Source organism: Symphalangus syndactylus, chromosome 19, assembly GCF_028878055.3.
Source record: "Symphalangus syndactylus isolate Jambi chromosome 19, NHGRI_mSymSyn1-v2.1_pri, whole genome shotgun sequence".
Classification (NCBI taxonomy): domain Eukaryota; kingdom Metazoa; phylum Chordata; class Mammalia; order Primates; family Hylobatidae; genus Symphalangus; species Symphalangus syndactylus.
In genome coordinates, this window is record NC_072434.2 from 75,434,884 (window position 1) to 75,462,862 (window position 27,979).

General features: G+C 41.3%; 1 protein-coding gene across 12 annotated transcripts in view; it reads right to left on the reverse strand.

Annotated features, from left to right (window-relative positions):
- Nucleotides 1–6,230: 6,230 nt before the first annotated feature.
- The window catches only part of TTC13 (tetratricopeptide repeat domain 13), a 74,514-nt gene continuing 52,765 nt past the window's right edge, over nt 6,231–27,979 (reverse strand). For 6 of the 12 annotated variants that reach the window (XM_055235407.2, XM_055235399.2, XM_063614002.1 and 3 more), the window contains 11 exons: nt 25,603–25,733; nt 24,931–25,063; nt 23,926–24,018; nt 21,484–21,567; nt 20,576–20,660; nt 16,263–16,369; nt 12,658–12,793; nt 11,506–11,585; nt 8,978–9,056; nt 8,748–8,827; nt 6,231–7,001 (listed from right to left, as the gene is read on the reverse strand). In XM_055235407.2, coding sequence (XP_055091382.1) covers nt 6,887–7,001; nt 8,748–8,827; nt 8,978–9,056; nt 11,506–11,585; nt 12,658–12,793; nt 16,263–16,369; nt 20,576–20,660; nt 21,484–21,567; nt 23,926–24,018; nt 24,931–25,063; nt 25,603–25,733 — 1,123 coding nt within the window. In that variant the 3' untranslated portion in view covers nt 6,231–6,886. Of the gene's footprint in view, nt 7,002–7,237; nt 7,489–8,747; nt 8,828–8,977; nt 9,057–11,505; nt 11,586–12,657; nt 12,794–16,262; nt 16,373–20,575; nt 20,661–21,483; nt 21,568–23,925; nt 24,019–24,930; nt 25,064–25,602; nt 25,734–27,979 lie in introns of those variants that run through there. The other 6 variants (XM_055235398.2, XM_055235409.2, XM_055235401.2 and 3 more) reach the window with 2 other exon arrangements.

A 27,979-nucleotide genomic window follows, 5' to 3' on the forward strand; every position in this document is an offset into this window, starting at 1 on the left:
AAAACTCAAACCTTTAAAGCTAAATTTTATTTTAAAAATATAATTTCAATTTTAAATATAAAAATTATTTGCAATTCTAGCATTTGATGTCCATCTGGTTGCCAGTGTAAAGAACTGGCATCATGCTTTACGTATTGTGGCTAGACCTGCATATCTTAAGTTACCACGTGCAACTGTCACACAGGCCATGCTAATTCATGAGAACCTCTTGAATTGGAACAAAGCAAAGAAAAAAACAATCTAGACTACTGGAAAAAGGCATGTCACTATGTAAGAATCCAGTGCATTTATACTATCTGAAGGGAAGAATTTGACAACATAGTTTTTCCCCCCTTATCTAAGGCATTTCGATTGCTCAAATAATTTTTGGAAGGAATGCGCCAGCATGTAATTTCAGTATTCTTGGTCTCCCAAGGATGTGGAGCACAGAACCAGGCTGCTCAATGGCCAAGCCAGCATCTCACTAGGAGGGCCAGAGCTGTGCTCCTGTGCACACACATTACCAAAATCAGAGTGCTGGTTAACGCTGCCCTGAAGGCAGAGCAAGAAGAAACGTAACAGATACAGAAAGGGAAAGGAGAAGGGTCAAGTAGCATAGGAACAGAAGAATGAAGATTATTTTAATGAAAATGTTCTTATAATAAAAGGATTACAAAGTCAAGATTTTACTTCTAAGGCTCTTAAAATGTAAGTGTTCACAGATAATTTTTAAAATCACAAACAGAAATATAATATCAATTGTTATAATGATAGGAGTGTTTCTGGAAAAAAAATTGGAGGTGTAAAGGCTGGAGTAAGCCTGAGATAAGGTGATTTTTCTTACTGGATTAATCTTAACAGAAATCGCTTATGGGCTGACACAAAATAAATGGGGTGATAATATAATGGATGAAAATCAGATTTTATAATACAAAAGAAAACAGCTATTAAGAATGGACCAATATTAATTAGATGACACTTGGTGGAGGCAAAAAGATTAAATGGCAAAGCTTTATTAAACAGACACAGCTGCTAGGGAAGACTGACATTAGAGAGATTTAGTTGACTTGGGTCAATAGTGTGACAGAAGCTGCCTTCAAGAGCTACTGTAGTCTGCTGTGTTTATATGAAATCTGTGATGTATATTTATTTATATGTATAAACATATGTTTATATACATTCTGGGGTGCTGGTCATGTTCTGTTTCTTGATCTCAAACCTGGTTATGTTAGGTTTGTGGAGATTCACCAATGTGCACACACATGTGCATTTTTTGTATGTATGTTGTACTTCAATTAAAATATTTTATTGGACAGACCACATGTGGATTATTATGTTTAATTATGAACATTTATTTCATTTTAAGGAGTATGAAGAGGAGGTGGGAGGAGCCACAGAAGGAGCTGTTTAGGCTGAACAAGCGAAGGGCAGGCAGGGGAGCTGTCTGAAGTTTTTTTGTGCATTCCGCTCAATGATGGTGTTTACCTAGGTTGACCACCAGCTCCGTGGCACTCCCTGAGTGACCTCTGGGCAGCTACTCACCTCTTTTTATCCCAGCTTCCTCAACGGCAAATTACAGGAGCTTGACTAGATGATCTGAGAACTCCTTAGCTCTCAAGTGCTATGAGCATTGAGCGGCATGTGTATAAAACAAGTACACGTGTATCAGAGTTAGTTGGTTCTCCCACTCATATTTTTCTTACGTGTTGTATTTTTTTCTATCCAGCTGTGAAACTGGATAGTTAACATTTATGTACTTACCTGAAACAGAAAGTGCTATATTCACTTTAGAAGTTACTTCTATACCAAACTGGTAATTCGAGGAGTTAATTTGCATGTAAAAATTGTTCTAGTTCTTTGCATTAGAAGCCTACTAATGGAAGGATTCATTGATTCAGAATCTATTTTTGGACAGAGATGTATTATTTTAAATTCCGATCCTAGTAAGTGACAATTTCCAGTTTTTGTTGGGCTTTTACATAAGCCTTGACAAATCTGGTCATTTTGGCATGATCTCTAGAGTTGTGTTACACAACAAGCCAATCCGCCTGGCCCCCGATGGATGACTGCTGGAAGCCCCTCGAGTAATACGGTGGCATTTCTACCTGGTAGACGGCTGAAAGCAATCAAGCTCCTTGACAGAAGGGCGTATTTGTTTAAGGCCAAGAATGCAGCAGTCAAAGCCCCACTGGCCCCACCACCACTCTCCACTGAGGACTCACTATGCGTGGCAAGCACGCTAGGCAACATTCAAGAGCTATGACAGGCAAGTCACTTCCCCTACCTGAGCCGGTTTGTCACTTAAGTGGGGATAATACTAGCACTTATCTCACAGGCCTCTTCAAAGGATTAAATAAGTGAAACAATGTACAACACTTAGGAAAAATCAGCCAGGAGCCCGTGGTTCACGCCTGTAATCCCAGCACCTTGGGAGGCCGAGGTGGGCGTCTCACGAGGTCAGGAGATCGAGACCATCCTGGCAAACATGGTGAAACCACGTCTCTACAAAAAATACAAAAATAAGCTGGGCGTGGTGGCACGCGCCTGTAGTCCCAGGTACTCGGGAGGCTGAGGCAGGAGAATCGCTTGAACCCGGGAGGCGGAGGTTGCAGTGAGCCGAGATTGCGCCATCGCACTCCAGTCTGGGCGACAGAGCGAGACTCCGTCTCGGGATTTTAAAAAAAAAAGGGGAGGGAAAGAAAAATGCCAGCCCTAGTAAGTGCTTAAAACACATTAGCTCCCAAAGGGCCCCAAACCCTGGAGACAGAAGCATCCGGTTGCAACCTCCCATCCCTCGAGAGGTGGCAGCAAGCCTTATAGGGAAGCCGAAGCCCAGTGTGGTATAGAATAGAGCAGGGGGCCCGCAGGGAGCCTCCACAATGGCAGGGCACTTGCGCCGAGTTCTGCACGCTGAGTACCGGTAGCCCAGGGCTCTGGAGGTAGAGAAGTCTGCGGATCAGACGGAGGAGGCAGAAGAGGCAGCGCATGTGCTGTTGGCCAGCGGACCCGAGTGGGCAGAGGTCAATCAACAGTAGACGCTGTACCGACCGAGGTTTGCTGCCCTAGCACAGGGAGCACGAGCTAAGCCTCAGTGCGGAGGATCCGGGCAAAGGCCCGAGGGTGGCCGAGATGCCTAGCTCAGGAAATCAGACTGTCCCCCGAAGGGCGAAGGCAAGGAGGCTGGGAACTTAAATAAGGCAATTGAATACTGCACGTCTGAGTCACCTTGAATGGGCACAAAGTTAAACTCTTTATTGGAGCCTGTGAACCGAGTTGCGTTCAACTAAGCTGCCTGTGTTCAAGACTGAATTACATATATATGTGTATATCCAACTTAAAAGGTTACAGATATATTTATTGACATAATTCATTACGTGTTAATTGAAAAAAGTAAATTTTAAAAATTAAGCACAGTGTAGTGTGATCTCATTTTGTATATCCAACTTTGTGTAGACTAGTTTAACTGGTAAAATTTATGTTTACAACATGTAAAACTAAAGGGATTCTATATTTATGGGAACATAGTTTGAAGCAAAAAGGACTACTATAAATCTAATCGCAGCTCTAATATTCAAGAACATACTTGGTTTCATGATGGCAGTTAGGGAGGAGAAAAAAATCCCTGGTGCAGTGAGGTAGATTTTCATGATATTCTAGTTTGATGTTTCTCAGGTGTGCTTCCCAGACCACTTCTGTGTGAAGCACGTGAGGTTTAGGTGAAGCTGGAGATCCTGGGCCTAACCACAGACCCCTTGGATCAGAAAATGGAAGGAAACGTTTCAAGCCAGTCTAGAAGTTTTTTTTTCTTTCTCTAATTTGTGCCACCGTGCTGCCACCAAACACTGTGGTTTTGACCCTAAAACCCCCTGGACCCTTGCTTAAGACCACAGGGATGCAGCAGTGTGTTGGGTTGGGGGGCTGTTTGCTTTCAGGACAGCGGTGCTGCTCAATGGGATGTTCTGTGATGATGGGGCTGTCCCATGTCTGCTCTGTCCAATGTGATAGCTGCTAGCCACATGTGGCTACTGAGCACTTGAAAGGCAGCTAGGGAGACAGAAACAAGCATTCGATTTAGTTTAAATTTGATTAGTTTAGCTTTAAGTAGCTTGGGCTTGGGGGTAACAATGGAGATGGTAAGACATGAATGGATCTGGGATATTCTTAGAGGTAAACAGGATCGGACTGGATGGTGATGATTTGAAAACTGGAGGAGGGCAGTGTAGACTCTGGAGGCCACCTGGGTGTCTGGCTGAAGCTGCTGAGTGAAGAGGGAGCCATTTCTGACACAAAGAAGCGTGGGGAGAAACAGACTTTGGGTGGAGCAATGATGGGCTCCACTACAGACATCTTAAGATGTATTCATGAACACTCAGATTTTGCTGGTCTGGGACACACTGGGTTTCTTTAGGTGATTTTGCTCGTCTCTCTTTCTGAGGCATATCAATTTTATCCCATATTTCCAAATTATCAGAGAATAATGATCACAGAGTTGGAGGTCAGTTTCCTGTCCCTCATACAGTTTCTATACCAAAGAAATTCCACACTAAAGTTCTTGATGTACTAGCAAATTTTGCTCTAAATTTTTTAGTTTTTTAAAAGTTTGAACATCTTGATTCACAGGAGCAATTTTATCAATAGAACTGTGATACTGAGGTAATAAGAAAGCTGTATCTGATCTCTGCCCTCCAGTTCCTGGCACAGAGCTCGTAAAACTCTTGGTATTTTCTGAGTGATCGGGATGAGAAGTGTTTTTTGTTATTAATAAGCACCTTCCAACCATACCTGAATTTATGCTGATGAGATGACTCTTGGAGGATGGGGGTTGGGGGCCAGAGAAACTAACCATGTGATTAGAGGAACTTTCAGTCCTAACCCCCAGCCTCCAGAGAGAAAAGAGGGGCTGAGGATTGACCTAATTGGCAATGATTTAATCAGCCATGCCTATGCAATGGAACCCCCATAAAAACCCTAAGTGAAAAGGTTTGGGGGTTTTGGTTGGTGAACACATCAAGGTTGGAGGAGGAAGGTGGGCCTGGAGAGGGCATGGAAGCTCCATGCTGCCCCCAATACCTTGCCCTGCGCACCTCTTCCATTTGGCTGTTTGTGTGTATCCGATACAACAAGTCAGTAATAGTAAGTAAAGAGTGTCCCTGAATTGTGTGAGCCATTCTTGCAAATTATCAAACATGAGAAGGGAGGGTATGATGGGAACCCTCGAGTTATAGCCAATCAGTCAGAAGTACAGGAGGCCCTGACTTGTAACTGGCATCGGAAAAGGGGGCAGTCTTGTGAGACTGAGCCCTTAACCTCTGGGGTCTGTGTTAACTCCAGGAAGTTAGTGTCAGATGTGAATTGCAGGATCCCTCCCCACTCCAGCTGATACATGGAAAGCTGGATAACTGGTCGGTATGGGGGGAAACTCCACGTATCTGGTATCGGAACTCTTGTGAATAAAAACAGATCATAGTAAGAGCTTAGCCACTCAGGCAAGTCTATAACCACAAATTCAAAATGATATTAAGTTACACTGGGAGATCACCATTCTGGATTATTTCTGTGGAAAAACCTTTAAAGTCTCACTAGGAACTCTGTAGGCTGCATGGGCCAATATAATAACCACTAGCTACATGCAGCTATTTGAATTTAAATTAATTAAGACTAAATGTGAAACTCAGCACCTCAGGCATACTAGTCCTGTTTCAAGTGGTCAGTAGCCACATGAGGTTACTGACTACCATACTGGCAGCACACAGAACATTCTGGAACGTCATCACAGAATGTTCTATTGGACAGTGTCAAGCTAACTGCAAGGTTCTCAAGGAAGGAAAAGGCTATGAGAGTTGATGGTACAAACAAAGGACAGCGTGGGGAGTAAGAGATTCAGTCAGAGAAACACAGCCACGTCAGCTAGGCTACAGCAGGAGACTGCATTTCATTGTAGGACAAAGGGAGGCTGTGGGGTTTAAACAGAGCAGCAGCAGGAAGATGAGTCAGGAGACTCCGGAAGTGGTCCAAGAGAAATTACAATGGACAGGGAGAAGTGGCCAAGCAAAGAGATGGGGGTGCCTCCTGTAGAAGGGAGAGAAGAGCAGGCTTGCTAATGGATGGTGCCATTTGGAAACAGCAACAGTTTTAATTAACCCATTTTACTCACTATCATTTACCCTGTCTGGGAAAAAAAACAAGAGAGATTTTCTGAATGTTCTTATACCTGAAAGTGAAACTGGTTCACAAAATAAACACATACATAATCCAATGCCAAAAACTGGTGATTTATAGAAATCACCCCGGTTTATTTTTTTCAACAAAGGAAAAAAAACATGGTTCAATAATTCAGCATTTGGGACATTGGCAAATACTGTCTGCATTGTTCAAAACAAGTGTTCCTGGCTGTGAGCTCTGCAACACATACCGATGGCCCAGGAACCTTCTTCCATGGTTCTAATAAAACGAAGGACCCACACATGGAGGTTACGTGAGTCAACAAAAGATGCTCTATCACAATGTGCGTAAAAAGAAAGTCTTTGAAAAATATCCAAATCTCTAAAGGAATACGAACACTCCTATTTGGTTTTGCTTTTGTTCCTCTTCATTATTATTTTTTAGTTGTTGAGGAAAATTTTTTTTACTGTAAGGAAGGAGTTATATGACTTTATAAGTGGAAACCAACAGGCTGCTGGCTAATACACACACTCTCCCTCCAAGTAGCTTTTTCCCCCAAAAGCCTCTTTCATGATTTTCATTATGGTTCAGAAAAGTAAAGAAAATGATTTCAAGTATTCAATTCCTATCAAAAATTGGTATCAAAAGTAATAGAGGACCTAATTTCTTTATAATTCCATGTTTTAAAAAATAACTTAAGAAGCAAGAGGTCCGGCCCTTTACTTGTATAAATACAGCAGCAGAACTAGAGTTTCTTAAGACAACGTGGAGAAGAGTCTGTGTTTAGCACCTCAATCATCGATCTTAACGTTGGAAACGTTTCTGATACTGACGGAAGAGTCTTATAAGAAGGTGAAATACTGAAAAAGAAAAACACAAAGTAGCGGTATGAAAATTAGCAAAATTTGCAAAAAAGGGCAGAGTTTATGTTATATTTATTCCTATCATTATATTTATTATATTCATGTTGTAATATCAAACAATGTTAGAAAGGCAGGGAGGAGCTGTGAACAGAATGGCTCCTCTCACAACAACGGCCTGCGGTATCAGCCGACACGTTACAACGAACCAAGAAGGTTCCTGGGCCAACGTTACACGTTGCTTGGAAGTTAAACCAGAGCTTTGAAAAAGAAAATTAAACTCTGATTTACATGTCCAGCTGTGGTACATGCTGGGCTTGGAATCAAAAGACACAGGTTTCAGGTCCAGCTTCACTCCTTGTTAGCTTTCTTTACTTCTCTAGGCTGCACTTCCCTGATCTGTCACAGGGACAGTGTTCTTAACTCGCAAAGTTACCATGAGCTCTGAATGAGATAAGGTATTTCAAGGTACACTGTAAAGCGTTAACTGCAGGATGTAAGGTAGCATTGTTATTCTTTCCTTAAAGAATTGTCAAAAGATTCACACTGTACAATTATGTAAGAACAGAAGCAAGACCTTTGGCCTGGTGGTTGTATTACTAAAACATGTGCAAACTAATAAACCTGAAACAACAATGTACCAGGACAAGGTGTAACTGTTAGACGCTTTCATTGCAAGGCTAAATTACAAATTGAGCAATGGTGGACTACAGGCACAAATATTTCTGTTTTAAACAGAATATAAATTGCCCAGTAATAGAGTGGTTGCTATGTCAAATAGACGTGAAAGGCAAAACTGGGGGTGGTTGGGATGTAAAAAACCAGGAGAAGGGGCAAAAATAACTAAAGTTGAACAGTAAGGCTTACTTATTCTTCACTAACTACTGAGGCATCTATGAGTTTAATTTCACACACTTCAAATTCACACAGTCCTCTCCAGTGCTTCTGGAAACAAGAGCCAGGAACGATCACGGTCTGCTAGACTCCTCACACACAGTGACCATCAGGGATAATTCCTGGCTGCTATAAAATTCCTGGCTGCAATAAAATGCAACTAAGTAGGCTAAGTGCTACCACTCAGAGTAATGTAAAATGGGCTCTGTCTACAAGTTCAAACACTGCTGAATACTGAGCCTAAGAGTAAACAAGCCAAGACAAGTGAATATCTGATCATATAAATAAGACTTTGGTAATTTTCTTTCACCAACTACTTTTTAAATTTTTTATTCATGGTTCTTGAAGAGTCAGGGTCTCATTCTGTTGCCCAGGCTGGAGTGCAGTGGTGCAACCATAGCTCACTGCAGCCTCAAACTCCTAGGCTCAAGAGATCCTCTCGCTTCAGCCTCCCAAGTACTTGGGACTACAGGCACACACCACCATGTCCAGCTAATTTTAAAATTTTTTGTAGAGGGGAGCAGTTTCACTATGTTGCCCAGGCTGGTCTCGAACTCCTGGCCTCAAATGATCCTTCCACCTCAGCCTCCCAAAGTGCTGGGATTACAGGTATGAGCTACTGTGCCTGGCCTTCATAGTCCATTTTTATCCATACATTCACCCTTAAAAGGTTATCTTACACAACAGCAAAACATTTTAACCTTGAAAAAGTGGATTAAATTCATTGTATTACATATTAACTTATAAAAATGAGTATAACAATTCCAGTTTTCATAGCACTCCAAAGTAACAGGAAACTACCTTTCCTCCTCCAGTTATTATACCCTTGTGTGGACCCCCTCAAGTAGTTACCTTTTCAAGTTCATCCAGCTTTTGGCAACTTTGCTAAAGGCCTCTGAACCAGGGGCTGTCATAGCTTCAAAGTCGACTAACTGAAAAAGAAAGACATTTAGGAATGTTACTAAACATGGAGGACACAGGCTCGTCTGGAGATCTGTGTAACTCATGTACCTTAAAATAAAAATCCGTAAATTGGGACTTAACACATAACCAAGCATTTCTCCCTTCCCGCTCCAACGTACCTTCCCTTTGGGAATTTTTCCTGCTACTTCTTTTCCACTTGCCATCAGTGCTCCCACGATGACCGAGTAAGCGATTACACTATTTAAATAAAGAACAAAGGTCAGTCCATCCTGGACGGTCTACAGTTACCAAGTTAAATTTCACCATGGACTTCCCATCATGAAAGATAAAATTTATTCAAAAATTCTTTCAAATAAAACACTAAATGTTTCGTTTAACATGAAAATATGTCTATTTGTTTAAGAATAGTTACTAATTTACTATTAGAATGTATTTACTGGCCAGGTGAGGTGGCTCACACCTGTAATCCCAGCACTTTGGGAGGCCAAGGTGGGTGGATCGCTTGAGGTCAGAAGTTAGAGAGCAACATGGCGAAACCCTGTCTCTACTAAAAACACAAAAATTAGGCTGGGCATGGTGGCTCACACCTGTAATCCCAGCATTTTGGGAGGCTGAGGTGGGCGGATCACTTGAGGTTAGGAGTTCGAGACCAGCCTGACCAACATGGCGAAACCCCATCTCTAACAAAAATACAAAAAATTATCCAGGAGTGGCAGCACGTGCCTGTATTCCCAGCTACTTGGAAGACTGAGGCAAGAGAATTGCTTGAACCCGGGAGGCAGAGGTTGCAGTGAGCCGAGATTGCGCCACCGCACTCCAGCAATGCATGTATACAATAAAGTTCATAAATACAAATACATATGTTAGTCTTACTTTTTAAGCATTAGAAATGCTGGCCTTCAAAGAAGAAATGCAGAATACATTCTCACAATGTACTAATGGACAGATGGTTTGGAGCTTTGGGCGTGTGTGTGAACTGCCAGGGCTCCGAGGCAGCTGTTAGAGGCCAGGAGATTGTGGGGTACCTTTGCCTGCTGGCTCGGAGGCTCGTGGGGCAAGGTCTGCTGCCCTGTCACTCCAGAACGAGTGTAGAGCTGCGAGTGTGCAGGTCTGGGGTAGGAGGCATTTGCAAGGCGTTGTGCTTCTGCTCTTGGTGAGGGAAGAGTGGGAGCTGGCTGGTTCTGGGTGGAAGGGGCTGGCAAAAGGCCATGGGACCCGCGATTGTAACCACAGTGTTGTGCTTTTCCCGAAACAAATCGGCTCAAGATAAAGACAGCTCTCGCCCATGCGATAATGCATCCTAGCAGGTGGAAAGGATGGCATGAGCACCTTCAGAGAAAGCTAACAAGTGCCATGGGCGGACAACAAGAAAAGCGAGTCAAGGTGATTCATGGGGTTCTCCAGCAGGGAAGACTTCAGAGGCTAAAGACATGTGCCCTGCAACCTCCAGGGCCCCAGGGCTGAAGATGAAAGGGGCAGAGAAGGCAGGGAGATGTGGCAGAGAGCCCACGCGGAAAGCCAAGGGGAGGCGAAAGAGCCGCGGAAGAGAGCGGTGCTGCAGCCAAGGCAAACCAGGGCAGGGCAGGGCTGGCACTGTGCACTGTGTGTGCTGCCAAGCTCGGCTTGAGCGCATGGTTTTCAGAAGGTGCTGGAGAGCCGCAGGGCAGAGAGAGGAGCAGGAGCAAAGCTAGCTGCGGCGGGTACGGAGAAGAGAGAAACAGAAGTCTGGGAGGCAGGATCAACAGACTATTTAGGACTGAAGAGATGTAGGGATGAGGGACAGTTGAGGACAATCAGAGCTGCACTTCCTTCAATACCACACGTGAGCCAGCAGAGCTGCTGTGAGGACAAAGGACGGATGCTGGCTGTTGAGCACAGTGGGGCCCACAAGCGGAGATGTGCACAGCCCTCACATCCCTTATTCAGTGGACATAACTGGCAATATTATGCGATAAGATAACATTTATGTTTCTATTTTGTTTTAATGAGTCTTAAATTCTATAACCAAATTTACTTCCACGTTTAGGGCAGTTTTACTTTCTAAAGCATTAATCAAAGATAAAGACATTCAAGTGTATTATTTTTAGCCAAAACATCTTAAGTTCAACTATGTGCCAGCAATGGCAAAAGGCCATTTACATAATTTACTGCACACAGTACTGGGAACAGGAGAATGAAATGAAAACTCTACAGTCATAGCCCTTGTTTTAATGATACCTAAAAAACTCCTGATATACAAGTAGCAAGAATTTATCCAAAATAATAAAAATAGTACAGAGTGACTGTTGGCCCAAAAGTATAAAACATGAGGATTACGGGTCACCTGACAGCCCAAAATGGAAAAGGAAGAGGAGGAGGAGGAGGTTCAGTAAGAGGCTGGCAGATACAAAAAATTAAAACACACTGAGCACGGCACATGGTACACAGTAAATTTCCATGAACTTGTGTTGAATGGATGAATCCCTATCCTATTAAATGTAAGCACACTATATTAGAACTGTCTTCTATAATTCTTTTGATGATGTGATAGACTAAGGAAATTTTTTTTGTGCAGATTTTGGAAAAAAATACGGAGCTCCTTACCATTTCTTTGTGTACTCTGTACCTATATCCATAACAGGAAGGATAAGCAAAAAAGAACACATTTCTCAATTTAAAATAATTTTAATGACAGGATATTACTTACCTGGATCCTCGAGAGAGTGGCATTAAATTATAAAAGTAATAAACTAAGGATAAGATTAAGTTGCAGACAGCATCAGCCTCCTAGAAAAAAAGATACAGACTCATAAACTTAAATACTAGATTACAAACTAATTTTTCATTAGGTGACAGAACACACAAGAATAATTTACATCAAGAAAAGGATTGTTTTCTTCCTCCCCCATAAGAACCTACTTTTCAAATTCTTGAATATTCTATACCCTTTTGTATCCTTTTTTCCCAATTTAGTTCAATTTAGAGCAATGTTTTCCCAGCTATTTCTTAAACTGCAACTCTTTGATAAACATAAAAATCTCAGTCTCCTTTAATGTTGCTTGAAATGTCAAAATATATATTGTGACTAAAATTTTAAAAGGCATTTATTAACACCAAATATGTTTTCTCAAACAACATATATCCTTACCCCAAAAGATCTGGGTAAGCCCCTTCCCCTACTCCGCATTGAGATTTGGATGATGCTCAATTATGTATATAAACTTAGATGTTTAATTATATGGATGCAGTGATTAAATGTTGGAGAAATAAGGTGACTTTTCAAGGGTAAGAGGCACCCGTCCACTGCAGAACACAGGGAGGGGGCGTGGTGGGGAGAGAATGTCCACCATACCCTGCTGCCTGCAACGACGCCACCTCAAGTCCAGGCAGACAACCAAAGGAGGAGGCCACAGACCAGGAAAGGGCTGCTAAGTGCAAAGTATACACAACTTCATTGTACTTTCCTTGCCATTGACTCATCAGAATGCATCATCCAGTTTACATTCAAAAGCTCCTTGTAAATATACGGTTATAAGCAACAACCACAACGAAGGGAAGAAAATGGAAGAAAAAGGTGAAGCCCAGGTCATTTTCATGAGCCAACTTTTCTGTATCTTGTCAAAGCCCAAACTTATGATAATGTCGTAGTACAGTACTAAATTATTAATTTATTATCCTCCCCATTAGTGTAGTTACTAGATACAAGAATTTTTGCCTATAAGAAATAAGAAATATTTTTAGGTTAATTCGACCCAATTTTAAGCATAAGATGTACAATCTCAATGAAAGGGCAGAGGTTCAAAAAGTTTACAAAAGAATCATAGGAAGAGCAGAAAAATGGAAACAAAGAGAAACCTACCCCAAATTCTGATGAAAGAATCAATACTTTTCCTTTTGCTGTCAAATCTTTATAAAGTGCATCTATTTCAGCATGATATAATTGTGTCCTTTCTTCTGTGGTTTGAGTTTCCACAGAAAATAATATATTGCCAACTCTGAAAATACAAAAATAAGTGTCAAAGGCATGTATTATAAGTTCAAACAGCCAAACACAGAAAGTTTTTTTAAAAAGCAAACAGCATGCTAATGTGGCACTAAACATGTACAAGAATGTACCTTACCTTTCTAACCACAGACAAGCAAGGTAGGTTTCATGAGAATGCGTTATTTCTTCATAAAATGTGATAGTTGCCTCACCTTTAAGTGACCAGTAACTCATTTGCTCACAGTTAAGTCTAACTACATGTACTTATTACACAAACATAAGCTAATATATGGGAAAACAATTACACATAGTAAAGAATGCATTTAAATAACCAGCAAATATTTTCTAAGCCACCCCATTAGGATTAAAGGTCAGAAGCAAGAACTGTGTGTAGGAAGAAAGTTCAGGGACTACACCATGTTTTTGTTTTTTATCAAAACAAAAAAAAGTGGAGCTTAAGCTCCACTGAGGTTCTATGGAGGATATAAGTTTGATACAACAGGCATTTTTTTGTATAATGCCACTAACAAAGTGTTGGATTTAGTCCTCAGAGCCTACAAAGAAAAGCCCAGCTGCTGCCTTGATTGAGGAAGGAAGGAAGAAACTGGGCCACAAATTATTATTATTAGAGATAGGATCTTGCTCTACCACCCAGGCTGGAGAGCAGTGGCATGATCATAGCTCACTGCAGCCTCAATCTTTTGGGCTCAAGTGATCTTCCCGCCTCAGCCTCTTGAGTAGCTGGGACTACTGGTGTGCACCTGTAGTTATTTTTAAAAATCCGTTGCAGAGGCAGGGTCTCACCAAGTCGCCCAGGCTGGTCTCAAACTCCTGGCCTCAAGCAATCTTCCCATCTTGGCCTCCCAATATGCTGGTATGAGCCACCACTTCTGGCCAAGGGCCACAAATTATTATGAAACCATGACTCAGGTCATAATGTAGCTCATCAGAGGTTCAAAAACGGAATCTAATTTGGACAACATAGAGAAAAGCAGGAAAGGTCTAATGGGAGAAGTGGCCTGAATGTGGGTCGGGATGGGAGTGAGAGACCCAGACATCGGAAAGCAGAGGTGAACTGGGGAACAAGCATTCTAGTCGGACTAGCAGGCCAGGTTCCAACAGGGAGATGGTCCAGGTCAAGCAGGAAATGTCTGAGGCCACTTTGTGAGAGGCTGTGAACGCCTGGCAGGGAAGCTGGTTTGGGTAGCCATAGGCAATGGCTGGGTATGGAGAAGGGAGAAATCTGCAGAGCTAGGGGAACGTCCAGTGAGGTGGAGCTTTAGCAACATTGGTGAAGTGCTGGTGAAGCAGGAGACAGGAGATGGGATGCCAGGCAGAGTCGACTCGAGGGGTCAGGAGGCCCACAGCAAGGGAGGCAACAAGTGGGGTGAAGCAGGCAATTGAAGAAAGATGTCACGTTTCAGGAGGAGAAATTTCATGTACACTTGACCCTTGAACAACATGAGTTCGAACTGCATGGATCCACTTATACAAGGATTTTCTTCTGCCTCTGCCACCCCTGAGACAACAAGACCAACCCCTCTGTATCCTCCTCCTCAGCCTACTCAACGTGAAGATAATAAGGATAAAGACCTTTATGAGGATCCACTTCCACTTAATACATAGTTAAGTATATTTTCCTTATGATTTTCTTTTTTTCTTTTTTTGAGATGGAGTTCGCTCTGTCACCAGGCTGGAGTGCAGTGGCACGATCTCGGCTAACTGCAACCTCCCACTCACAGGTTCAAGTTATTCTCCTGCCTCAGCCCCCAGAGTAGCTGGAATTACAGGTGCGTGCCACCAGGCCTGGCTAATTTTTGTATTTTTAGTAGAGATGGGATTTCACCATATTGGCCAGGCTGGTCTCGAACTCCTGACCTCGTGATCCGCCCGCCTTGGGCTCCCAAAGTGCTGGGATTACAGGCGTGAGCCATCGCGCCCGGCCGACTGCTCTTAATAACATTTTCTTTTCCCTAGCCTACTTTACTGTAAGAACACAAAATATAATACATATAACATATAAAATATGTGTTAATCAGCTGTTTATGTTTTTGTTAAGGCTTCTGGTCAACAGTAGGCTATTAAGTTTTGGGGTAGTCCAAGGTTATATGCAAATTTTTGCCTGCTAGGGGTGGGAAGGTCAATCCACCTAACCCCTGAGTTATTCAAAGATCAACTGTACTTATATAGTAATTTTATTTCTGCTTAGGAATCTGATCTGAGGATATACATCATGGATGTGTGAAAAGGTAGGAGAACACTTTTTATGTTAAAGAGCACAACCTGCAATCAGGGGAGAATGATCTTTATTGGGAACGTACTTTGATAAGAAGCTTGAGGTAGAGATCAAGACTTCAAAGATATAGAAAAGCCCCGAAATCTGGAAGTTGCTGAACTGGTGTTTATTCATGAAGGCCTGTTTAAGTTTTGACATGGAACTTGAAGAGGTGGCTCCTTGTAGTTTAGAGGAAAAGTATGTGAGAAAGCCAGAGCCCAAGAGGCAGAGGGGCTGGAGAATGTGAGTCACAGTCTCACTGCTGAGCAGGTGGAAACCAGGGGGAGGGCATGGCACTTCCCAAGGCTATGCACCTCAAGATGGGGTGTGTGTGTGTGTGTGTGTGTGTGTGTGTGTGTGTGTGTGTGTGTGTGCGCACGCACAGCTCAAGGCAATTCCACCCACAATTCAAGGAATATGGAGGCTGACAGACAAAGCTTGGATTACAGATGTAAATAAAACTAGAGTTAATAAAAATGTTTACTGCAGTGCTATTTATAAAGTAAAACAATGAGAAATACCGTAAGTGGTCAATAACAAAAAGATCAGTCAGAGAAATTCTACATCTATACAATGGAATATTATGCAGTTACTAAAAATACTTTTAAGAATATGACTGGGGAAATGATTGTGATAATGTAATGGTAAGGGTAAATAGTAGAACAGTCTAACCTCAGTTTTTAAAGAAAATAACTTGATTTTTATTTTGTTAATTTTGCTTATCCATATATTCTAAATTTTCTAGAATAAGATTATACTACTCATTAGTTATTAAAGCTGTTTTTTCTCTCTCTATATATATATAGATCAGCTTTTATATATATATATAAATATATATATATATTTAAAGCTACAATGGACTTCAATCCGCCAACTGCTCACCTTTTTTCATTTTATTAGTAAAAGCCTCCCTCGCCTCCCTAAGGAACTTCAAAAATGCAGAAGAATGTCTTCCATAAACTACATCATACATAGTATCTAGAAAGTCCTTAGATTTAGACACTCAGAAAATGTATCTGCTGGTGTAATACTTTAGATGTCACATTTTTTTAAATAACTGGTTATAACTGCTCACTGGACCTTGATACTTTTCATTTCAGGATGGAGCAAAAGTTCAACACCACAAAACTCTATAGCGACAATAAGCACAGGCACCCTTCCTGCCTCGTCTCTAGTTTACACCCACATTAAGAAGCACACATACTTGTCTCCTGTAATGGTGATTGTGAATCCATCATATTCCTTCCCTTGGTCTTTAAGGCTGGGAACTTTTGTGTTCACGGTGAACCCATCCTTCGTTTTAGTATTAAACTGCTTTCAGGGAAAAAGAAAATTCACGTTACTAGTGTTTCATTCACTGTAAACCCCAACTGCAACTCTGTAGTGCTGGCTCTACCTTACATGTTTTTAAAAAGGGCCAAGGAGGTCATCCGATACAAGAGATGGTGTCCTGGTGGCCAAGGACATCTCTGCCTGTCTTCAGGCCCCAACAGAGCCCAGGTTATGCTCCCACAGCTCCTACCAGAGGCCAGCAGAGAACCTCAGCACCAATCACAGGTTTTCTTCATCAACAAGGGGCACTGCTCACTTCTAAGAGCTCCCTTTGAAGGTTTTCTCACGCCCATCTTAGTAGGCAGCAACCTTGAATCATGGCAGAATAGTTGCACCTAACATCCCGTAACTAAAAAGTGCAACTTATGCTCATACTAGTGCTCACAGCAGAGTCTGATTTTTCTGAAGAGTACCCAGGATTATATCCACTAACTGGAGAACTTCATTCACACCCACACCCACACCCACCACTTATCTGTGGACCACAGATAAGTCGGTTAAGTTAAAAGAATTACTCGCAGTTAAGAATGGCCTTCGGGATGATAAATGTATGAACACAGTTTCAGATGTTAGCTTTCTGTTTAAAATATTTGGGACAAACCTGCAGTGGCAATAAATAGGTTTCAGAAAATGACCCCCAAATTCAGTTAACTTAATATTGTCAATTTTTTTTTAATTGATGGACTGGAAGTTAAGAGAAGCAACAGTAAAGTAAAAGAGGCTGCTGCTTCATGAGGGGAGAGCTTTTCTAGAAACAGAAAGATGCACCAGGTGTCACCAGCAGCCCAGAAGCCAGAGGATGAGTGGCACAGGCCATCAGGGCCACAGCAGGCATTGAACAGGCAAGCATCTTTCACGCAAAAAAAAAACGACTTTCAGGAGAAGAAATGCGCTAACACACTATGTGCCAATTCTCATCTAATCCTCACAACATACTGATAGCACTAGGTATGGTCTCAATCTTACAGATGAGAAACGAACTAGGTGAGGCAAAGTCTGGCTGAGTCCCAGCCAGCAGGGAAGCCACACAGTGGGAATGTGGGCCCAAGGTCTTGGTGAATTCCAGTCCGCGTTACTTGCTAATAAATCGCCTCTAGGGGGCGCTGACATACACGTTAACTTGGTTTTTCATCAACAGTACCCTTGGGCCTTTCAGTGGAAGCTGACCTGGTACATTTCACTAAGCACTTTAAACACTCAAATATCTTGTTGTATATTCTGCTGTGTGTGCCTTGCAAAGTACCAATATATCCGTAATCCTGGGTAAAAGCTAGATGTATAATGCTGAAGTGGAATGTCATCCCACCACAGAGAACAAACATCTTACATCTTCCAGACAACTGTTGGTGACTTCACACCGAGAGGCGCACTGAGGCTGGCGATGCCGCGTCTCAGGCTGCATGCTAAGTGACTACAGTCTTGTAGCCCACTCTGTTTTTCTTCTTAAACAAAGACATATAAATATTAAAATCTCCCTAAGCTGATGTTGTATTCTGCCTAATACCACAGGACATCTAAATGCTTAACTAGAATACCCACAGGAAGGCAGCTGAAGAGCCCTCACACGCCAGTTTCCTTTCTATATGGTATATCTCAGGGCCTGTGGTGAAGCCATTCTGCCCCCTGGGGGGCACTGGGGAAATTTATGGGAGACTGATTACTACAGGGATTGGATAGTTGGGAGCCAAGATTACTATATGTCCCACAGTACAGGGGATTGTCACACATAATGTATGACTTTCTAATGTCCCACTGGATTTTCACGTAGATGAAGAACATGTTTATCATTTAATCAATATGTGGGCCTAGAACCAGACTGTTTTGCACTTAAACACTAACTATTTATTATATAGTTTTCATGCACACTGAATTTGCCAGGAATGCAAATAGCATACACATTGAGTAAGGAGTGTACTATATATAGCTTGGAGCTTTACTAAGCTTGGTTCACCATTTCAGAAAACCACATCGCCAATGACAATGTAGCTCACCAAATAACACACAGATATGGGGCTGCACTTGTAACTGTCACATTCACCATGATTTTACGTGCAGGTGTGAAGCACTGGCTACTGCTTTCTGGCTTCTAGAGAAGGCATGCCCAGATTTCCGCATACTGAGATACACTGTGTGGACATTGTGTGGACTGAGATACTGAGATGACTTTGCGTGGACATTTTTTATGTGAGACATATTCTCTGTGAAGTTCATCCTAGTGCAATAAAGGAGTTAGTAAAGGGGGCATCTGAACATGTTTACTGCGTCAACGCAGTGGGTTTGAGAAGGTTGAGGGGCGTTGTGTTAGTGCATCAGACCCTCACAATAAACTCCCCGAGGTAGGTTTGGCCACAATATTTGGTCTTCAGCAGACAAAAACCTGGAACAACTGTAAAATAGGCTCATCCACACCCATCCAGGCAGATGTGGGGCCTGGGTCAGATGCTCAGCTCTGTTCATGACATGCTACTTCCTTGTTATTCCTTAGAAATAGATACACTTTGCTTATTCATACAAATTTCCTAAATTTTATATGAATCAATCTCATCTACTATAGCTGCAAGGAAAACATTTACTGAAGTTCCACATTAATGTTTAAACCACTAATTGGAAAAGCAATTCTAACTGCTGTTGGCATGTTTTGGGGTAGTTTTACTCCTAGATGGAGGAAAGGTTCACACAGTTATAATTTCTTAATGGATTATACTTTAATCAAATAATTTCTGTCCCTTGTAGTGTCCTTCCCATTGAATTCAAATGTTTCCATTATTGATATTGCCACATATACTTTTCTTCTCATTAGCATTTGCCTGGTATACCTGGATCATACTACCATACTTTCGTATCTAGCTTTTTGTTTGTTTGTTTTAGGAGATGGGGTCTCACTCTGTCACCCAGTGTGGGCAAGAGAGCAAGACCCTGTCTCAAAAAAAAAAAAAAAAAAAAAAGAACAGAAATTTATTCTGGAGGCTGGGAAGTCCAAGATCAAGGTGCCAGCCTCTGATGTGAGCCTTCTTACTGCTGCCTCACATGACGGAAGGCGGAAGGGCAAAAGAGGCCACTCCCCGAAGCCCTTTTTATAATGGCATGAATCCATTCATGAGGGCTCTGCCATTAAACACTTCCTGTTAGGCTCCACCTCCCAACGTATGTGCACTGAGGATTCCGTTTCCAACACATTTATTTTGAGGGGAACACATTCAAACGATGGCATTTACTTCTCTAGTAATTAAAGAGTATAGGTTATTTTGCCTTTCTTTAAAGGGTACTGAGTTTTGACAAGTGATCAAATCACTGGCAGTTCCACTTAATCCTTTAAACTTAGTTTTATTCTTTGTTAGGGCAGTCTATTTAGAAATTGTTCTTAGTCCTAGGTTGTGGGTCTTACTGTAGAGTGTGGTCTTAATTTTACACTGTGTCCTTTCTGGGGTCTTAACTAAATGCCCAAGTTGTTCACAGGATCCATCCACATTGGCAAGGCCGAAACTCCAATGTCTCTCAGCACATACAACTCTGATACATCTGCTCAGCTTTCTTTCCCACAGCAGCCACTCTCTGCTGAGCCTCTCATGGTCTTTCATTGCATGTTCATGACCAAGGTCTTAGTCAAGGATGAAAAGGCATGCTCACATTGACCCCTGAGCACTCCCCAGCCTACATGGCCTCCTTCTCTTCTATACTCTGCTCTGCAAATTCCAGCCACTTTGGCAGACCCAAACTCCACTCTCTACCTCCTTAGCTTGGCAAGACCACTGTACTCTGCTTGGGCTCCACATTACCATGCAGTGGTCTAATAAATACTCCCAGTAGAAAGCTGGGGTGACAGTGGGATTCACAGTCTTGTAATTAGCCAGTGCCTGAAAATAACTGACTTATATTTTGTCCAGTTTTATAACTGCAATCATGTAGAAGGGCAGCTGAGTACCAGTTACTCAGCTGTGGCCAGAGGCAGAATTCAATTATACGTATTTTTAAGTTTTCTTTTTTCTGTATTAACTGCTTCCTCGCCAGCTGTTTTTTCTGTTTGAGTCTGATGCCTGTAGGTTCTTTTATTTTGGTTATTACTCAGAATGTGTTCATACTAGTGATTTCAAATAGCATTTAATAATTCTGAGTTCTTTTTAAAAAAGTGCTGTTGGTTTTCTTTTCCTCTAAAAACATGGACTGCCATTCTGATGCTAAAGTTACCTTCATAATCGGAAGAAGGTCTTCTACTTTGTGTACCTTTTCCAGGGCTTCCCGAACTTCCAGCAATCCTTTAGGATTATTAGCTCTTAAAGAGAGACAGAGAGAGACGGCAACTGAGATTAATGCAGAATTGTAATAATTAATCATGCTATTATCTTTAATTTAAATAAATTGACCTCAATTTTGAGTAGCTCAGCATTCAAAATGGTAGGCCACAAATAAAGTTTCTAAATAATGGGATAGTTCAATTCTAATGAGTTTGGACTGCAGATGAAAATTAAGGAAACAGCAGCAGATGAGAATTAAGGAAACATCCAGAAGACTAAACAGGAAAAAGCAGAATGGATCAACAACCAGTGTTTGTGTGAACATGTATGGTTATGAGTTTGGTTCTTAAACCCTGATTTTCCTATTCCAGCTCTAAACTTAGATGTAGATGTTTTGTTTTGTTTTTTTCCTTTCTAAAGCTGCTTAAATGAAAGTATTCTGCTAAGTTTTTCCACCGACTTTATATTTACTTGGTGATATTTAAGCATTCAGATTTTTTTCTCCTAGTTTTCTGCCCACGGTTTTGTCTATCCCATCCTGCCTTTCAAGTGAATGAGAATAAGTATTAAAGCTGAAATCTCCAAAAGATAAATCCAAAGAAACATCCTGCTTTATAGAAGAAAGAGACTAGAAAAGTCACAATAGTGCATGTAAAGTCAAAAACACTTCAGTTGCGGTCTACGGATTTTGTATTAAAAAAAAGTGATTATGAAAGCCTTTATGATTTTAAACACTACGTAAAAATTTGATAGACCTTGTTCAGCCTGTCAACAGGCTTAGGTCTCAAGTTTCAAAAATACAACAAATATAAAATACATGAAATCAACTCATTACTAAGAAGGAGAAAACTAAAGGCTTACCCATGATAAACAAGAATTCTGTCTTTAATAAAATGAAGTATTTTCTCAAAATATTCTAGGTATCTCATGTTGATCACCTGACCCCTATAAGGCAAAAATAATAAAATTAAGAATATTTTTATAGAAGAATATGCTCAAGCCAACATCTAATTTCAAAGTTAATTTAAAAAAATAAGAAACTACGAGAATAATGTAGAAAAAAAAAGTCTGGGAAATTCGCTTGTTCACAGTTAATGAGTGGTGAAGCAAAGCACGTCTTAGCAAGACTGCCTGCCAGCTCACGGGGGCTACCCTGGCAGGAGAGGCATCAAACTCGGCACCAGATCAGCCACAACGGGAAGACAAATCCCCCAGCACTGAAGTGAGGTTCAGACTTTCATATCAGCGTCCTCGGACGGATCCCATCACTTGTGAGCAGTGTGCCATCTCCCCTCCCTCAGTTCTCCCAACAGCATTATCCAATACCCTGTCTTGCTCTCTAGCTCACTAGCAGTCTCCTTTCCTCTACCCACTCTGAATACTCTTTTCCTCACATTTCTATCCCTTCTGATCTTTTCCTTTTAAACTCTCTCCCAGAACTCCATGTTCAGCCAACATGCTGAGTCACATGACACAGCCAACTGCTCCCAGGACATCACTCCCTGGGTTCCCACCAGGCATCCCAAACCTCAAAGGTTACTGTCAAATAAGAATTCCCTCCTGCACCCCACACTTCTCCCAGCCTCCCCACTAAACGTGTCCACCTACTTTTCATTCCGGTGCTCTCTGGTCTAATGGGACAACCATGTACCTGAGGGAAGGTGGCCTTCCTCTAACTCCATGCCCTTCCCACTGCAGCCCACCCCCAGTGCTCCTGATTCTGTCTTCTAAGAATCTAGCTCTTCCTGTCCAACTCACTACCACACAGCTTTTGAGGCCTTTGCACTTGTCCACCTGAACAACTACACAATTTTCCAACCTCCTCCCTCACCTCCGAGGTTCCTGCCTCCTCTCCAATCTATTTTGCCATCTGCTGCCAAGGTGATCGTCCCAATGTGCAAATCTGTTCCTGTTACTTCTCTGCTTATAATCCCTGAATGGCTCAGCATTGTCTTCAGGGGAAAAAATTCGTTAGCTTGGACTATAAAATGATTTATGTTCTGACTTCTGCCTATCTTTCTAGCCTTAATTCCTGATACTCCCTTAATTGCAAACACCACCAGGCATAACCAGTTAGTCACAGTTTCCTGACCATACCTAATTTATCCATGGGTCCATGTTAATCACCCCACCTCTCTCTGTTTTCCATTTTTCCAAATAGCTCTGGTAGCACCAGAAGGCTGAATCAGGCACCCCTTCTCCAGGTTCCCATGGCATCCTGTGCATGTGATCACCTCACTCTTAACACACTGCATAGTAGTTGTCTGCTGGTCTGTCTGCCGTGAGCTTTCAGCAGGTGGGGCTGTATCTCCATTCTGTATCCCCATCACACAGCACAGCACAGCACAGCACACTGGCTGATCCACAGTAGCCTTCGATTAAAGTTAGTTGCTTGAGTCTACCTATCTATGCCACAAATTATTCCATGAGAAATAGGAATATACAAGTCACAAGGTGAAAAGAAATTTGTTTTCTAGAAATTAAAAAAATAAATATACATACAAATTATATCTCCATTAAAACCCAAACTTAAATGTCAAAGGTATATAGAATAATATTTTCTTAATTCAGCTTCCTGGAACTAGAAGCATTTTAGAGGTGACACAACTACCATATTTATACATTTTATCTAAAATTAAATTCATTAAAATACAGGCTGATAATATAGATCCCCATGAAACTGATATTCTTTAATATTTGTTCACCATTTATTTAGAAGGCATCTAGGCACATAAAGAAAGGGTAAAGAAGTAAGCATTTCACCCATGTCCCCAACTAGCAGAGCCTCTGGACAAAACAGAAGTTTTCCAGCCAAGCTGACTTGCCCTCCCCAGATGGCAGCTTAGTTACCAAATAGTGTTATTTATCCAAGCCCTTTGTGTGTTGGGGTGGGATGGGGAGCCTTTCCTCCACCACGAGAGACTTGTCAAATAATTTATTTGAGCCATGTACTATTAACAGAATATTATGGTAAATGTAATGTTTTCCATCTAATAATTTTCTATGTTTTAAGACTCCTTAAAGACTGATGCCCTAGGAAAACAACTGCAATCCACCCTTCGGTTGTGCTCTACATCAGACAGAAGGGCCTGGGGAAGGAGCATGGCACGTGCTACATTTCTTTCTGCAGCTGGGCTAGACGAAAGGAATACAGGCAGGACTCCGCAGGTGCAGAGTCAATCAGTATGTTCCCTGGTCAAAAAGTCACCACGAAAGGAGCAGTGCGTCACTCTTGGTCTCCATGGCCTGTGTCTTGAGAATAAACTCCTAGGAAAAGAAGAAAGATGCACAAAAGGTTCATACCTGATTAAATTGATGTGGTTGTTAAAACCTCTGCTAAGACTTCGTGCTGGCATTTGATCTAACCACAGCACGGGCTGGTCTGGGTCGGCAATCCTATAAAACAGAGATCTTTATAAAACCAGAAGTGTTCAGAAACCTTCCAAATAAAACATGTAGAAGTGTTTGCAAAGGTGGGGATAAAGCAACAGCTAGTCCATTATATCTAAAAATATGATGTCCATGCCTACAAATTCCAAACAGATGTTCCAGCTGGACCGGGCGAGAAGTCAGGTAAAGGTAAAGGTTTAGGAGCAGAGCACAGTTTTTGTCACACAAATGAATATCAAAGGTTACTCTAAACTAGCTAGTTGCCAGGCACACCATTAACTATAAAGGGCCTGGTCCAGTGAAGTTCATTCAAAGGTACCACAGGTAATAGATCTGTTCTTTCAAAGAGACTGTTTCTAAAATGCTTCATGTAAACAGGTGACTGGAAATGTGACAACAATCAATCCCTTTTTTTTTTTTTTTTTTTTTGAGACGGAGTCTTGCTCTGTACCCTAGGCTGGAATGCAGTGGTGTGATCTCAGCTCACTGCAAGTTCTGCCTCCCGGGTTCACGCCATTCTCCTGCCTCAGCCTCCCGAGTAGCTGGGACTACAGGCGCCCACCATCACACCCAGCTAATTTTTTGTATTTTTAGCAGAGACAGGGTTTCACTGTGTTAGCCAGGATGTCTCGATCTCCTGACCTCATGATCCACCTGCCTTGGCCTCCCAAAGTGCTGGGATTACAGGCATGAGCCACCTCGCCCGGCCAATCACTTCCTATTTTGAAAATATTAGTTAAGTGTATATCAAAGAATAAAGATGCCAGCAATTTCTGACAAACTTTAGAGAGGAAAACCTAACTTAGAAGTCCTGGTGTTAGCAAGCAAAACAGGGTTCATAGCCTGTTACCTAAAACAGACTGACATTATTTGACAATGATAAGACTTATAGGTTATTTTCACTGAGATGTTAATTACCTTCTCCATTTAACTGCAATGTCAAACATGTCTCTCCACTGCATCAACCGTGTCTTTCCATTCATTCGAACTTTCGAGTTGGTCCATGTACGCTGCACGGCTTGCATGACCTCTAATGCGGCCAAACCCATAGCTACGAGAAAGGAATATCAAGAAGAGTTAGTACACTTTAGAGGGACTGAGTTCCACCTACTTTATAGAGTCTCAGTGATAACTCAAGAGTTAACACATAAAGGGTCGGAAGTATTGGTGATATAACAAGACCCAAGGCACATTTCAGTCATGATGGTCCTACTAAAATTAAAACCCATCAGAGTTAACTAGAGACAACTCAATTTGTCTGCTCCCAACACTGCCTCCTACTGAAGCAAGTGGAGGTTTGTATTCTTCCTCACTCCTATAGTAAGGAAATAGCTCCCTAGATCAGCTGTCTGATTTTGAGTAAGGACTTAAGACCTATATTCTAGTCTATAGTACAGCAATAGCAAAAAAGCCAAGGATGGAAGCAGTCTTCTTTCAGAATTTAGTTTGAATGATTCTACACATTTCTATTCTGATCACATGGAGAATTTGAATAAGCACAATAAACACTAATTTATTAAAATGCATAACATGGCTTAACCACCCTCTTATGCCAGGAATATTTTCATTTTCAGATAGTTTCCAGAATACCTCTGTGTATTCTCTTGTTTGGCAGGAAACCAGGTGTTTCATATTGCATCAAGGATCCCAAACGATCAGCCACACAAATCAGCTCCTGTACTTCCGGCTTGTAACTCTCAAAATTCTGATGTAACACATCTCTGGAAGAAATATCATGTACATGATAACAACTTTTACAACAGACATTTGGTAATCCAATTCCACCTGAGAAGCAGTCACTTCCTCCACTGGAAAACTAATGAAGCAGTCTACGACCACATAATCCTTACTTCAGTCCTTTGCACCCAACCATACCTCAGTTTAAAAGGGAATCTTTATGACGGCATGTGCATAATTGCCATCACATGCTGGTTAGTAACAGTGAAAACTATGATAACTAGTGTGCAATTCAGAACACACCTGTTTCCATTATTTGCTTTGTAAACTTCTCCAGAATACATTCCTGAATGGACTGCCTTTTTCAACAAGCAACCAAACCTCTGCTCTTTGTCCATTCCTCACCCCTGCCCAAGTTGTATTAGAACAAGTATACTTGGAATGATACATGAAAATACTATTGTTTAGCTGACAACCTGCTTGATGCTTTTATAACAAAGACTGAAACTCTAAATTATAGGTTGTTCTGGGGATCTCCAAGACCATCCTCACTCAGGCTCAGAAATTGGCTGAAAGGGCTCAGTGGACTTAGCACATAATGATACTCACAATAGTGAGTATCATTTTTTGTTTTGTGTCCTTTACAAAACAAAACCAGCAGACGGAAGAGGCACATTGGGAGAAGTCTGGAGGAAACCAGGCACAAGCTTCCAAGGGTCCTCTCCCAAGGAAGTCATATATGCCACATTAAATTCTCCCAGCAATTAGTTGCGAACACATGTAAAATGCTGCCAACCAGGAAAGCTCATTAAAGACTCAGTGGCCAGGGTTATAGACAACTCATGCCTGGCAAGTTCCCAAATTCCAGATGCCCAGAAGGAAAGCAAGTGTTCAATAGAAACCACACTGTTTGAACACACAGTTTAGGCACAGGGAACCTCTCCTATTAGTTTTGGGAGTGGTAGGAATCCCCTCGAAATCCAAGTTCCCAGATACCAACCAAGGATCACTCTTGCAAGCAGTCCTTTCTAAGGACAGCAGTCATAGACCTGCTATGTTAACTCTTTTGTGCATAGAAATATTTCTCAAAAAAGGACTGGTTAGAGAACATGCATAATCTTCATGAGCAATCAATTTTCTTTTTATTATTTTCGTTCACTTAATAGTTGAGACACATAGAAAACATAAAGTCAAATTTCCCAGTTTAAGAACTAGAGCTATTCATGCCATTGTATCTACTTGTATGCTGCTTTCCTATCCCATCCTCCTGTCTCTGGAAATTTGTGTTCCTGATTCACTTACCTTTTTAAAAACTAGGTTTGTTACATACATATATATATACAACATACTCTACAGTTTTGCTTATGAGCTTTGGGAGAAAAAAATATGTGAGAGCACAGCTTACTGACTTGCTGCTTTTATTCAACATTATATTTTAAAATTAATCCACATTGTTGCCTCGGTCATTTGTTTACACTGCTGTATAATATCCTATTGTGTGACTGTATCACATTCATCTATTCTTCTGTTGATGGACATTTGGGTTGATTTCCAGTGTTAGCTGTGAACAAATTCTGCTGGCAGACCTGTATAAATCTCTCCTGGTAGATATCTGCACAAGTACAAAGTTCTCTGAATAAACATAGGAACAGAATCTTATATCAAGTATGAGAATATTCAACTTTACTAGATAATGACAAACTGCTTTCCAAAGTGGTTGTAGCAACATATACTCTAACCAGGAGTATAAAAGTTCTCCATAATCTCCCTTCTGACCAATATTACTATTATCAGACTTTGTAACATTTGCTCATCTAGTGGCTGAAAAAAATCTCATGAGGCCTTAATTTATGAACTAAAGTATCTCTTCATGTTTGTCATTCATGTTTTCCCTGTGGTAAAATTACTTGTTCATGTCTTTTGCACACTTTTCTATTGGTTGTCTCTTATTTTTTAATTTGTAGTGATACTTCATAAATTTGGACAATAATTCTTGGTCAGTTATTAAATTTGCAAGTACCTTTATCCAATTTGGGCTTATTTTTCTTTCCTTATGGTGTCATTTGCTGAATGGAAGTTCTTAGGTTCAAGGTAGTCCAATTTATCAATCTTTCTGTTTCAGATCTATGCTTTGTGCTTCTTATGAAATCCTTGTCTACCCCAAAGTCATAAACATCTTCATTTATATTTTCTCCTAAAGTTTAAAATATTTTGCCATTCATACTTCAGATTTTCATCCATTTGGAATTAGATTACTATGCCATCACAAATATCAATTTTATTTTATCCA